The sequence below is a fragment of the Panthera leo genome, chromosome D1, assembly GCF_018350215.1.
Source record: "Panthera leo isolate Ple1 chromosome D1, P.leo_Ple1_pat1.1, whole genome shotgun sequence".
Taxonomy (NCBI): Eukaryota; Metazoa; Chordata; class Mammalia; order Carnivora; family Felidae; genus Panthera; species Panthera leo.
The window spans coordinates 66,114,534-66,129,023 of record NC_056688.1 but is presented as its reverse complement, the minus strand read 5'-3'; the positions used below and the strand labels follow the sequence as shown (position 1 = coordinate 66,129,023).

General features: G+C 35.5%; 1 protein-coding gene and 1 non-coding gene across 2 annotated transcripts in view; both read right to left on the bottom strand.

The window, feature by feature from the left end:
• The window catches only part of IPO7 (importin 7), a 46,314-nt gene that overhangs the window by 9,345 nt on the left and 22,479 nt on the right, over positions 1-14,490 (bottom strand). Inside the window, exons 7-17 of the mRNA XM_042904649.1 lie at positions 12,505-12,599; positions 12,038-12,122; positions 9,486-9,620; positions 8,728-8,827; positions 7,189-7,265; positions 6,918-7,034; positions 4,594-4,683; positions 4,014-4,179; positions 3,700-3,860; positions 1,763-1,891; positions 26-92 (exon numbers count right to left, since the gene is read on the bottom strand). Coding sequence (XP_042760583.1) covers positions 26-92; positions 1,763-1,891; positions 3,700-3,860; positions 4,014-4,179; positions 4,594-4,683; positions 6,918-7,034; positions 7,189-7,265; positions 8,728-8,827; positions 9,486-9,620; positions 12,038-12,122; positions 12,505-12,599 — 1,222 coding nt within the window. The remainder of the gene's footprint in view (positions 1-25; positions 93-1,762; positions 1,892-3,699; positions 3,861-4,013; positions 4,180-4,593; positions 4,684-6,917; positions 7,035-7,188; positions 7,266-8,727; positions 8,828-9,485; positions 9,621-12,037; positions 12,123-12,504; positions 12,600-14,490) is intronic.
• Positions 4,262-4,445, bottom strand: LOC122201534. The gene has a single exon (XR_006194231.1). It is a non-coding gene; the product is annotated as a small nucleolar RNA SNORA23 (small nucleolar RNA).

The following is a 14,490-nucleotide window of genomic DNA, read 5'->3' as shown; positions in this document are numbered from 1 at the left end:
AAATTTTAAACACAGAGGTATATACCTAAGACATGCTGTTGTAAAACAGTTCCAATGACCTGTAAGCAGATGCCCTCAAGCTGCTGGGTTATCTGAAAGAGGAGAAAACAAATTGTATGTAACTGTCCCACACCACTGAATAAATTATTAAATAACATAAATATAATTCACTGCTTATTGAAATATATAGTATTTTAAGAAATCATTTTAAATCTTTGCTTTGAAGTGACTCATAAAATTGTGGGTCAATAAGGAATTTAAATTTAATGAAATACCATTATGATGAAACAAACAAAAGCAATAATGTGTAGTTTACCTAAAAAGGAAAACATAATATCCTAGGAAAATGTAAATAATTATGAAAATAAAGGAGCCACATCATTTTGCAAATAGATTACAGACCTTTTTGTGTTTATATATAGATTATCGCAGTCCAGACATCACTGTCAGTGGCTTACAGCAAAATTATTTGAAAGAAGGCATTATTTCTACCACTCCAATGCTTAAGTCACCTCTATTTATGTAATTACAGTAGATATAGTGAATCATGCCCCAAGCCATTTAAGAAAGACTGAAAATACAAATTGCTCTTTAATTGTCATTATGGTCCTCAATCAGATCCCAAATCCCTGGAAGGCATCAGAATGTTTAAAAAGTGGGGAGACGAGACAATAAAATTTACTAATTGGGTATAGAACCAGGACATCCATTTCAAATACATATACTTACAACATTTTCAACTCTTCAAATACATAGTGAAAACTGATTTGTTAACCATAAGGCAGCTACAGAATTCCTCATGGCTTCTACCTATTTCCAATTACAATATAGAATATAAATAGCTTACAAAAAATTTCATATTGCAAAAGGCAATTCACAGATAACCTGAAAACATGATTTATGCATATAAATATCTGCACTGGAATTCTAAACACTAAATTCAGGACACTGGTTATTTCTAAGGGAAAGAAGTAGGGAAATAAGATTGGGAAGTGGTACCCCAAGGGCCTCAATTACATCTATCTGAAACTGCTTTTCTTATTAGAAATAAGGTTTAAAGGATATCCTACGAAATTTTAAAATCTAATATACTTAGGTGGTGGTTAAAGGGTATTATTGGTTTTGTTTTTCTCTTTCTTTATCCTTTATGTTTTAAATTATTTCATTTTTATTTTTTTTTTAATGGTTATTTAATTTGAGGGGCATGCCTGGGTGGCTCAGACAGTTAAATATTCGACTCTTGATTTCAGTTCAGGTCATGATCTCACAGTTCATGGGTTTGATGCCCACATTGGGCTCTGCACTGACAGTGCGGAGCCTTTTTGGGATCTTCTCTCTACCTCCCCCACTTGCTCTCTCAAAAATAAATAAATAAACTTTAAAAATATATGAAGTTTATTTGAGAGAGTATGCATGTGAGCTGGGCAGGGACAAAGAGTCAAGAGTCAGGAGCTGGGACGTTTAACTGACTGAGCCACTCAGGTGCCCCAAATTATTTCATTAGAAAAAAATTCATGATTACAATTCTCTTTCTAAAAGACAACTATAAAAGAAGAAAACTAGAAAGATGATGGTAATGGTAGCACAACAATGTGTGCTTAAAACCACTGAACTATATACTTAAAAATGGCTAAGATGGTAAATTTTATGTTATGTGTAGTATATCATAATTAAGAAACAAAAGCAGTAGTACAGTTGAAGAATGGCTCTAAATTCCCTAAAACCTGATTCAAAACCTTGTAACACTGGATCATTTTCTTACCTCTTTATGATCTTCAACTACACTAAGAAGTGTGTCAATGGTATTCAGGATTCCCATTGCAGTAACTGCTTTGTCATCACTTCCTTCTTCATCTGGCCCAGTCTGAATTACCTGATTAAATGTCATTGCCTAGGTTCAAAAGAAAATAACTTAGGCTTACCATTAAAGCAGTATAAACACATTTTGGTCTAAAACTTCATTTTTAAAATGTTCTCACTGGGACAGAAAAACCAATCAATATCACCAAACTGGTTAATAATAATTAAGAGCCTGGCTCTACAATCAAACAATATGGCTCTGCGATTTAGTAGGTGACCTTAAAGTTACTTGACCCGTTAGTCCTAACATCTCATTTGAGAAATTTATGATAGAGAACTGTGAGGATTAAAAGAGGCAAGGCATAGAAAGTGCTTAATATTATGAGTATTTTTATTAATTTTACTGGCTAACATTCAACAATGCCCAGATATAGGTATATTAATCAAAGTTTTTTGTTATAAAATTCAATCATTTTCAAAGAAACTTCTGAGAAGTAAAGGGTGGAGTCATAGCTAATAATGCACAGGGTGCCTAGGGGACACAGTCTGTTGAATGTCTGACTTTTCTTTTTATTAATGTTTATTTACTTTTGAAAGAGAGAGAGAGAGAGAGAGCACGCGCGCACCATGCACATGTGCATGGGAGGGGCAGAGAGAGAGGGAGACAGAATCCCAAGCAGGCTCCATGTTGTCAGCACAGAGCCTGACCCAGGGCTTGAACCCACGAACCATGAGATTATGACCTGAGCTGAAATCAAGAGTTGGACACCTAATCAACTGAGCCACCCAGGCACCCCGAGTGTCTGACTCTTGATTTCTTTTCGGCTGTGTCATGAGTCCAGGGTAGTGGGATTGAGTCCACGCTCAACGTGTAGCCTGCTTGGCATCGTCTCTCTCCCTCTGCCCCTCTCCCCCACTCACACTCTCAATCTCCAAAATATTTTTAAAAGGGGGGAGGGGTGTGCCTGGGTAGTTCAGTTAGTTGAGTGTCCAACTCTTGGTTTTGGCTCAGGTCATCTCACAGCTCTGTGGGTTCAAGCTCCATGGTATTCAAGTACTGCACTGCCAGTGCAGAGCCTGCTGGAGATTCTCTCTCTCCCTCTCTCTAACTCATGCTATCTCTCTCTCAAAATACATGCACTTGAAAAAAAAAAAAAAAAAAAAAAGAAAGGGGGCGCCTGGGTGGCTCAGTCGGTTAAGCGTCCGACTTCAGCTCAGGTCACGATCTCATGGTCCGTGAGTTCCAGCCCCGCGTCGGGCTCTGGGCTGATGGCTCAGAGCCTGGAGCCTGCTTCCGATTCTGTGTCTCCCTCTCTCTCTGCCCCACCCCCGTTGAAGCTCTGTCTCTTTCTGTCTCAAAAATAAATAAACGTTAAAAAAAAAAAAAAAGAAAGAAAGAAAAACACCCCCCCCCCGCCCCCCACCCCAGTGTGTTTTGGAGGTGTACACTTGAAGGGTGAATCCCAGATCCACCGTTCTAGCTTTGGCAAGTTACTTAACCTTTTCATAGTTCACACTTTCTCTCAGTTAGGAATATTCCTGGGGCGCCTGGGTGGATCAGTTGGTTAAGAACAGATCCTTGATCTCAGCTCAGGTCATGATCTCATGGTTCATGGGTTCGAGCCCCACGTCGGGTTCTGCACTGACACCGCAGAGCCTGCTTGGGATTCTCTCTCCTCTCTCTGTCCCTACCCTGCTTGCAGTCTCTTTCTCTCTCACAATAAACTTAAAAAAAAAAAAAAAAAAAAAAAAAAAAAGGAATATTCTTCACATAGGACTGTGAAAGTACTAAATGAGCCTAAATATACGTCAGAGGCTTAGAACACTACCTGATACACAGTACACTCTGAAAATATTTGTTGTAAGTAATGAATAAGTGATTGGTTCAAAAAAACATACCAAATGCTGTGTCATTTCTACTGCAATAGGAGTAACTTCTTCACTATACTCGCAGATCATTTTCTGAATTACGTTGGTAAGATCATCATTTTCTGTTTCTCTTATAATATGAAGAAGAGCCTGCATTACAGGTCTGATGAATGGCGTGATGTATTCTTTAGCTGTGAGAAAAAAAAATTGGAAACAAAACTCCTTAAAACCTTATATATATCAAAGAATAAACATAGGCACCTTCACAAGGTATCAAGTTCCTAAGATGCCTTGTACAATTATGTATAAAAACACTATATTATTTTTGAGATAAAATCCTTTACCCTTTTCTTGATTGCTGATCAACACTTGAAGTGCAATGGCAGCTTCCACTTTCACAGGCATTTCCCTATCATCTATCAGACATCTTCGAGTCAGCTCTAAGGCCGTTTGCAAATTCTGGTCACTTTTGAACTTCACTTCACAAAAGTAGTGAAGGACCCAGCAAGCCTTTTTAAAAAAAATGCAATGAGTTACTATAGATATACTATATTAAATTGCCACAAGCTACAGTACCTCTATTCCCAAAGTTTTGTGTGTGGGAATCTGGAGGCTGGCCAGTGGTAGAGATGTCCAAAGAGACAACACTAGACCAGTACTATGATCCCAACTTACTCTTTGGCTGCATGATGTTTGTGTGGATAGCAAGATCTGAATGCAAAACACAGGCAGACACTGCTATCAGACACAGATGAAAACTATGCACACATTATATCAGCCATTTAAATACTTACATGAAACAGGAGTCTAACATGAAATATGGCTTTTAAGGTGAGCATTAAAAAGTTTCCACATAAAAGTCCACATAAGCAGTTATTCATTACAAGACAAAAATGTATAAATTAATACAGCTTTAACACATACCCTCGCTCTCATATAGCCTAGTTCACTGCTGAAGAGAGGGAATACGTGATTCTGCAACATGTATTCCATCTGATCTTTGTAGATCTTTTTCTGTCAATATAAACAACAATTATTTTTGAAAGAATTCCAAATGTAATCATCTTAAATACCAAATAAATACACTAATGTTAAAAATCACTACTGATGTCAAACCATACATTTATTCTGATTCTTTGTACCTCAGTATCAATATCTAATTTTCTCATTCTCAAACGTAACCATCAAAAAACACAGAATACCTTTTCTTTCATCCTTTTACCTCATTTGCTTAGAAAACAATTACACCAAATCTTAACAGTAATTATGTTTGAAGGATGGAAGTGTGGTTAATTTTATTCCTTACCTTATAATAACTATCACAATGAAAAAAACCTCTCTGGAAAAGTTCTAAAGGAATATAACATACACTGAGAAAAGACCTTGCTTTCAAGGTAATCTGGATATCTAAAAAGGCTCTCATTAGTCTCAAAGTAGGGTCTTTTCTAAGTGGTAACAAGCTTTTAAGAGTTCCTGGAATTGCATATTACATCACATTAAAAACTAATAAACACTTCAAGAACTGAAGACTAAGACATGGGAACTAAATGCAATGTGGGATCCTGGACTGGTCATGGACCAGAAAAAAGGACATTAGAGGGAATTCTTGCAAAACATGAAAGGGGTCTGTAAGATTAGTGAATAGTATCCCAGCAACATTAATTTCCTGGTTGTGAGAATTGTGGATGGCTATCTAAGATGGTAGGTAACATTAGGGGAAGAATAATGAGAACTATTTTTGCAATTTTTCTGTGAGTCTAAAATTACCTAAAAATAAAAAGACAGAAAAATCTGAACTTGCCAAGATCACTCACTCAAGATTCCCAGCCTTCCATACAACAAATAACCATTGTCTTTAATTTATAAACTAACAGAAGGATGGATAGACAGATATAGAAAAGCTGAAAAATACACAAAATATACCTACAAATGGTGACATGGAACAAGGTTCCTGGGAGTTGGATGATTCTGTGACTAAATATTTACTTGAAATTTGTTATCATTTATTAGCTTTTAAGCAAAAACAAATTTCAAATTTATGAAGCCAGACACAATGTGTACAATTAAGCTGAGGTTCTTAAACATAAATCTAACCCAGGGTCATTATTTACTAGAAAATTTATGTCACAAAAAGCATGATGTTCCTAAGTTGCAAATGGATACATTCATGTTTATAAATTTCCTTAAAAGATAAGTTTTTCAAAGAGAAAACCCCACTATTTTACAATTACCTTGCAATATGAAAATAACTCCTACAAAAAGAAGTATCTTCAGCATAAGCAGCAAAAGAAAATATTAACTGGACATAATTTCAAAATCATATTAAAACTTGTACTTCAAAGGGCATCAAGTAAAATGATAACCCACAAAATGGCAGAAATACCTGCAAATCATTATAAAAACCATCTAGTATTTAGAATATACAAAGAACTCTTAATAATTCAACAATGAAAAGACAATCCAGTTAAAAGTAGGTAAAGAATTTGAAAATATCTCCAAAGAAGATAAACAATAGCCAATAAGTACATCAAAAATGATTCTCAATGTTGTTAGTCATCAGGGAAATGGAAATCAAAACCACAATGAAATATCATTTGACACCAACTAGGATGGCTATAATAAAAAGGATTGCTAAGAATCAGTGAGGACATAGAAACTGGAACCCTCATACATGGCTGATAAAAATATAAAATGATACACCACTTCAGAAAACAGTCTGGCACTTTCTCAAAACATGACAGCAATTTGAATCCTAGGTATGTATTACCCAAGAGAAGTAAAAATATTACATGCACACAAAAACGTGTATATAAATGATCACAGCTTCAAATGGAAACAATACAAATGTCCATCCATCGATGAATGGATAAATACAATGTGGTATATCAATACAATAGAACATTATTTGGCAACAAAAAGGAATGAAGTACTGACACGGGCCACAATATGAACTTTGAAAATATTGTGCTAACTGAAAAAGCCCTACTCCTAATGGAGCACATTCCCTTTACATGAAATGTCCAAAATAGGTAAACCTGTACAGAAGACAAAAAGTAGATTAGGGGTAGCCTAGGGCTGAAAGCTCTGGAAAAAAATGGAATGTGACTGCTAACACTTTTGGGGATGATGGTTATACAACTCTGTGAATAAAACCCACTGAATTATACACTCTAATGGGTGAGCATTATGGTATGTGAATTGTATCTCAATAAAACTGTTAATAAATCACTTGCACACAAAAGAAATACCTTGAGAAGTATTTCAGCTAAAGATCCAATCATATGCAGGGCTCCATCTTTTTTTCGAGGATCAGCATTCGGTTCTGTAAGAATCTGATAGCAAAATCCCATTGTCTTTTGCAGTACCTAGATTAAAAAAGAAAAGTAATACTTAAGTGATTTCCAAACAATCCTTAACAAAAACAAAAAGACAAAATGACTTACATGGCTAACATTAAAAGCTGAGCACACACCTGAACAAATTTTAAATATTAAAGCAAAAGTTACCTAAACAACCTACCTCTTTCCTCTTGCTACAAGCTGTGAACAAAAGTGTTTGGGCAGCGGTAGTAGGAGAAATGAAGTCTTCAAACACATCTAAAGAATAAATTTAAAATTAATACGAAACCCAGTAATTTCAATTTCTTCAACAAACATTTTCACAAAATTTACAAATGATGCTCTGTAAAAAAGACCTTAAAAGTTGTCAGATGGGTATTCTGATAAGTTTATTCTAAATGCTAACTTTTAAGTCCCTTGAAGTTTGCTACAACAGTACCTTTGCAGAAATAAGCACTGCCTTTCAAATCGCTCTCATTTTGTATCTCCTTTATCTCCAAGATGAGGGTGGCGAACTATGGCCCTGGACCAAATCCAGGCCATCAACTGTCTTTCTACTGCCCATAAGATAAGAATTGTTTTTCATATTCTTAAATGGTTGAAAATCAATAAAAATAAGATTTTGTGATATAAGTAAATAAAAAAGTTGTCTAAATCTACATGCAAGGTATGAAAATGAACCCAGATTCCTACATAATTTTGCAACAGCTTAATTTCATGTCTTTTCTGTACAAATTAAAATGTTAATCCATCAATTTCTCCTAGTGATTATTTTCTTTAATACAAAACACTACAAATGTGAGAATTTCCACAATATGGTCACAAAAGAATAATCTGCAAATACAAAAGATTTTGGTAGGAAGAACTAATACTCAACATGAGCCAAATTACAATTCCTTAGTTCCATGCAGAGACTCCATGTGATATAGCTTCCAATATGCATCTTCTCAATTCCCACACATATGATGACTGACATGAGATCCAAAAGTATAGTTTAGACACTTAGTATTAAGGTGTAATCTTGAATTTGCAACAATTCTGGCATATGCCAGAAACACATCCACAAACTGTAACTCAGTAACACTACTATATTTGTGTCTGTTAAAAACGCAGATCATAGGGGTGCCTGGGTGGCTCAAGTGGTTAGTTGTCTTGACTTTGCTTCAGGTCATGATCTCAGTTCTCACAGTTTGTGAATTTGAGCCCGGCGTCAGGCTCTGTGCTGACAGCGCAGAGCCTGGAGCCTGCTTTGGATTCTGTCTCCCTCTCTCTCTGTCCCTTCCCTGCTCATGCTGTCTCTTTCCTCTCTCTCAAAAATAAACAAACATGAAAAAAAAAGGGGGGGGGGGGGCGCTTGGGTGGCTCAGTCAGTTGGGTGGCCAACTTCGGCTCAGGTCATGATCTCATGGTTCATGGGTTCAAGCCCTGCGTCGGGCTCTGTGCTGACAGCTCGGAGCCTGGAGCCTGTTTCAGAATCTGTGACTTCCCCTCTCTCTCTGTCCCCTTCCCAGCTCACGCTCTCTCATAAAATAAATAAAGGTTAAAATAAATAAATAAATAAATAAAGACAATCATGCCATAACTAATGAATAGACCCCAAAAAGTGGGGGTCTATAAAGATTTTTCAGTACCATACCAAAGATGAGGCCTTAAAACTCCCCTAGGTTTATTATACAAACTTAGTTACTGACATTTTATTTCTAAGAAAGTGAAAATTTACCAAACTTCATGCGTATATATTCATAAGGATCTTCTTGCCAAAGTTCCTCATCAGCATCTGTATAGCACATCAAGGGAAAAATAACATCTTGGATAATGCCCTGCGATTTAAAAGTTAAGAAAAGTAACCTTAAGTCAGTCTTCAAATTTAAACCTGGAATTTTAAGTGCTAAAGCAAAACCAACGCTATAATATGTATTTTAAGCTTAATATCAAACTTTAGTAATGATTCTCAGATCAACTATTACCCTTTGTGAAACAAGTAATTATAAAATAAGACTTATGTGTATATAGGTAGCAATTAATATTCTGAGAAAAATACAATATGAAATTTTAGTCCATCAAATCCTATCGTTGTAATAAAGCAAATACATTACTCATAGAAATAGTATATAAGCTAATTATCCCCAAAACTAATCTGGTGAAGCAGTCCTTTGCTTACTCCAAATTATATAATTAAAATGTTATAATCTTAAGCCAACCAAAAGAATTTAAAGGCAAGTTAAAAAAAAAAAAAAAGAATTTAAGGGCAAGCTTTAAAATAATAGTTTTAAATTAAAATTTAAAAAAATTCTGAATATTAAAAAAGTACCTTTTAAAAGTTTATGTCAAGGTATGGTCTCATTCCTACTATACTCTCAAAACAATTAAAAGAACTAGACTAACATAAGTCAACAAAATATGCATTTTTCAACATTTATGATAATTGTTATTTCCATTATATTTTCCAGAAAAACATTTCAGATAGAAAATTATTACTTGTATATGAGGCTTCAGATTCTTCCAGGTGAGGGCATGTGAAACTCCTTGATTAATATAATTTAATGTCTGCTGTAAAACTCGAGGAGCCATATATTGCTTCTCCTTGTACTGATATAATACCTTTAATAAAACCTTTGAAAAAAATTTTTGAGCAAAAACCAAAAGTTAAATAGAAATTTTAACCACTTCTAAGCCAGCCAAAACACCTGACACACATATCTTAATACCCAAATCATCATTATAAAATAACCATATTTTAAAAAGAATTTTTAAAATTATATATTAGAGAACCATATTTAATCCCAAGGTATTCCTATAAACAAACTGAAATAGTACTATTTCAAAGGGCTAGTTTCTAATTAAGTATAGTAAGAGAAAATCATAGGTTACTTACTGAACATATCACAATCTTTTGTGACAGCCCAATATTATTAGTTACCTCCCTGAAAAACCTTGCCCAAACCATGTCTGCCATGAGTTCTAATTCTAATTGATATTGTCAAGATTTGGCCCACAGACCTCTCACAGGTCTATGAGGTCAAAACTATTTTCATAACAATGCTAAGACTTTATTTGCCCTTTTTACTGTGTGACATCTACATCGATGGTACAAAAGCAATGGTGGCAAAACTTCTGGTGCCTAACATGAATAAAGCAGTGGCAGGCACCAAAGTGTACAAGCAGCTGTCATACTCTTTATGGCCATATTAAACGCAGAACAACCTCTCCTTAAGAACACTCTTAATGAATCAGAAATATAAATATTATTAAATGAGGAGTATATGTGTAGCACTTTTGCTACATACCAAAGTACAGGGGTTGGAAGAAAACATGAAATAAGTAATAGCTTTTCCCATCAAACACCACCATATACTTGAAAGAAAACCTGACAAATTGTGGTTATTTAGACTTGTGTATCTTTCCTCAAAAATGAACAAAAAGTGCCTTTTCCCTTCAAGGAAAATAACCAAAAATACATTCCTGGTGCTAAAATCTAAGCTTTCAAACAAAAATTAGAATTCTCAAAATCTTACACCTAAACACTTAGATCTACTTAGTCAGCTTTCCAATATTTAAAGATATTTCTAGTAACATCAGTGGTGACATTAATGTGATTTTTTATTTTTCTTTAATGTTTATTTATTTATTTTGAGAGAAACCGTGTCAGTGGGGGAGGGGCAGAATGAGGGGGAGAGAGAGCCCAAGCAGGCTCTGAGCTGTCAGTGCAGAGCCGGACAAGGGGCTCAATCTCAGGAACCGTGAGATCGTGACCTGAGCGAAAATCAAGAGTCAGACGCGTAAGCAACTGGGCCATCCAGGAGTCCCTGTAATTGCTTTTTAATATGAATAATGCAATGTATTAACATTTGGAAAATATTCATTAACTCAATTTTCCAAATGACCGTATGTTACAAAATCATGTATGGATAAAAGATCCATTTAGAGTGCAATATAGGGGTGGGAGAGAGAGGAGGGTGGGTGATGGGTATTGAAGAGGGCATCTTTTGGGATGAGCACTGGGTGCTGTATGGAAACCAATTTGACAATTTCATATATTAAACAATAAAGTGCAATATAGATCAACAGGTGTTAATGTAACAGAATATAAAATATTTGTTCTTACAAACTCTATACTGCAATTAACCTTTAAGAAACTACCACTTGGGACACCTGGCTGGCTCAGTCTATAGAACATGTAACTCTTGATCTTGGACTCATGAGTTCAAGCCCCAGGTTGGGTGTAGAGTTTACTTAGAGAGAGAGAGAGAGAGAGAGAGAGAGAGAGAAAGAGAGAAACTACCACTATCAAATTTTGATGTGGTTATCAAAGAATTTCCACAACTATGTGAAAGTCTATTAAAACATTCTTTCCAGGGTGCCTGGGTGGCTCAGTTGGTTAAACGTCTGACTCTGACTTCAGCTCAGGTCGTGATCTCACGGTTTTTAAGTTCAAGCCCTGCACTGACAGTGCTGAGCCTGTTTAGGATTCATTCTCTCTCTCTCTCCCCTGCTCATACTCTCTCTCAAAAATAAATACATAAACTTTAAAAAAAAAAAAAAAAAAAAAAGCCTTTCCTTTTCCAACTTATCTCCGAGTCCATGCACAGTTATTTATGTCCACCAAAACAAAAGACTGATTACATAGGTAGATGAGTATATAGCTGTCTTTTCTTAAGCCAGACATTAAAAATATTAGTAAAAATGTTTAACAATGCCATTTCTTTTTGCTAAAAACTTTTCATTTGGGGAACAGTTATTAAAAAAAAAAAACATGTATTGTGTGTTAATATATAAGAAGTTTATTATTTTTAAATGAATTAACTCTTAAATTTTAATTTCTAATATGATAAATACCACTAGGTATAACTCACATAAATAGACGTTTGTTGAGGTTCTCAAAAAGTTAAAGAGAATAATAAACACCTAAGACCAAAAATGACAACTGCTACAGAGTTCATGCAGCTTTGGATACCAATGAACTATGAAAAGCAAGACAGAAATTAACCTAATAATGCCATGTTTCAACTTAGAAAAATTCTTAGACTTACCTGCTGGACACCAACTGCAAATGCCTTCAGAAATACTTCAGCAAATTCATTATACTCCTTGGAAACATTGCCAGGGCTTCCATATCTAAAAAAACATTATTAAAACACCCACTGTTTCTTTCTTTTTTTTTTTTTGAATGTTTGAGAGGGAGGGAGAGAGAGCATGTGCGCATGCAGGGGTAGGCGGAAAAAGGGAGAGAGAATCCCAAGCAGGTTCCCTGCTGTCAGCATGGAGCCCAAAGCAGGGCTTGATCCCACCAACTGTGAGCGGTGAGATAGAGATCACATCAACTGTGAGCAGGGCTTGATCCCGCCAACTGAGCTGAAATCAAGAATCAGATGCTAAACTGACTGAGCCACCCAGGTGCCCCCACACTGTTTCTCTATATTGCTTTATATATCAACACTTATAAAACCAAGTGCTTGAAAAAATAAACTTAAATCATCATATACTGAGAGAAACTTACCTTTCAAAAAGCCTTGCTAAGATATGTAAAGCCCACTTCTTACATTTCCACCATGGTAACTCAGGTCTATCATCTTCTTCAACTTGAAGTGTTTCCTTTAAAGAGATATTTATTTAAAAATAAATAAATAACGAGATAGTTTTTTTTTTTTAAATGAGTCTTTTTTTTTTTTCTGGTTTATTTATTTATTTTGAGAGAATGAGAGAGCGGCAGAGAGAGAAATGGAGAAAGGGAGAATCGCAAGCAGGTTGCATGATGTCAGAACGGGCCTGGGGTGGGGCTCTAACTCACAAACCATAATATCATGACTTGAACTGAAATCAAGAGTCGGACACTTAACTGACTGAGCCACCCATGTGCCCCTCAATTTTCAGTTTTCTTAAGTCAAATTTGGGTAAAGTTCTCTAAAAGGTAACATGAAATGTTTCTATAGTAAGAACAGTGTTACTCATGGTTATTCAGTTGTAAATAGTCTAGAGATTGGAGGTAGTCTTAGAGACTGTATTTACTCAAGAAAAATGAAAATTTGTGATTATACGATTTCTGTAAGAACATTCATAGCAGCTTCATTTGTACTACTAAAATCCTGAAACCACCAGATGTCCATCAACTTGTGAATGAATACATAATTGTAGTATATCCATAAAACAAAATATTACTTGGTAATAAAAAAGAACAAACTACTACAATACAACATGAATATATAAGAAACAAACTATTACCACACAACATGAATACATACCATAAATACATTATGCAAAAGAAGGTAAATACAAATAATTACTTTTATTAAGTTCTAGAACAGGCAAAACTAATCTATGGTGCCATAAATAAGAATGGTAATGGTAGGAATGACTAAAGCTAACTACCAGCAAATATTTTAGGCAATTACATGGATACATATAACTGCTAACTCACTGGGATATTTATTTATAGTATGTGCATATTTATAAATTATACCCAAAAAGTACAGAGTATATAAATGAAAATTTTAAAATTATATTTTGTGGGGCTCCTGGGTGGCTCAGTGGGTTGAGCAACTGACTCTTGGATTTCAGCTTAGGTCTTGATCCCAGGGTTGTGGGATCAAGCACCATGTCGGACTCCACGCTCAGTGTGGAGCCTGCTTAAGATTCATTCTCTTTCTCTCTCCCCCTCTCATGCTTTCTAAAATCAAAATGAAAAATTAAATAAAAAAATAAAAATTATAGGGGTGCCTGGGTGGCTCAAGGGGTTAAGCATCTAACTCATTTAGGCTCAGATTATGATCTCATGGTTTGTGAGACTGAGCCCTGCTTCAGGCTCTGCACTGATAGCGTGAAGCCTGCTTGGGATTCTCTCTCTCTCCCTCAATCTCTCTGCCCATGCTCTCTCAAAATAAATAAACAAAATTATATGTTGTACCTATTAAATGTGTACAGTTTCCTGCAGAGTGGGAGAAATGTCCTATTTATTTCTTCTACACGTTTTTTTTTTCTTTAAGATAAAAATTTAAGCGATAAACCACAGAACACGAGGTTGGTCTCACTTATGCCACTAATAAAATTATTTTAGATAAATTACATAACCCTTCTAGGTCTCTACTTAAAATAAATCCAGAGGGGCGCCTGGGTGGCTCAGTCGGTTAAGCGTGCTACTTCGGCTCAGGTCACGATCTCACAGTTGAGTTCGAGCTCCGCATCGGGCTCAGTGCTGACAGCTCAGAGCCTAGAGTCTGCTTCGGATTCTGTGTCTCCCTCTCTCTCTGCCCCTCTTCCATTCATGCGTGCGCGCGCTCTCTCTCTCTCTCTCTCAAAAATAAACATTAAAAAAAATTTTTTTAAATAAATTCAGAGGGAGTTTTTGAGGATTAAATAAGGTATGTAAGAACACTTAAAACATTTTATGTATTTGGGACCTATGAATTCCCCTACCTCTCTAGAGAACTAGATTATAAAGAAATATAGCTGTCATTTTTAAAATTGTGATTAAATTAAAAACACAGCT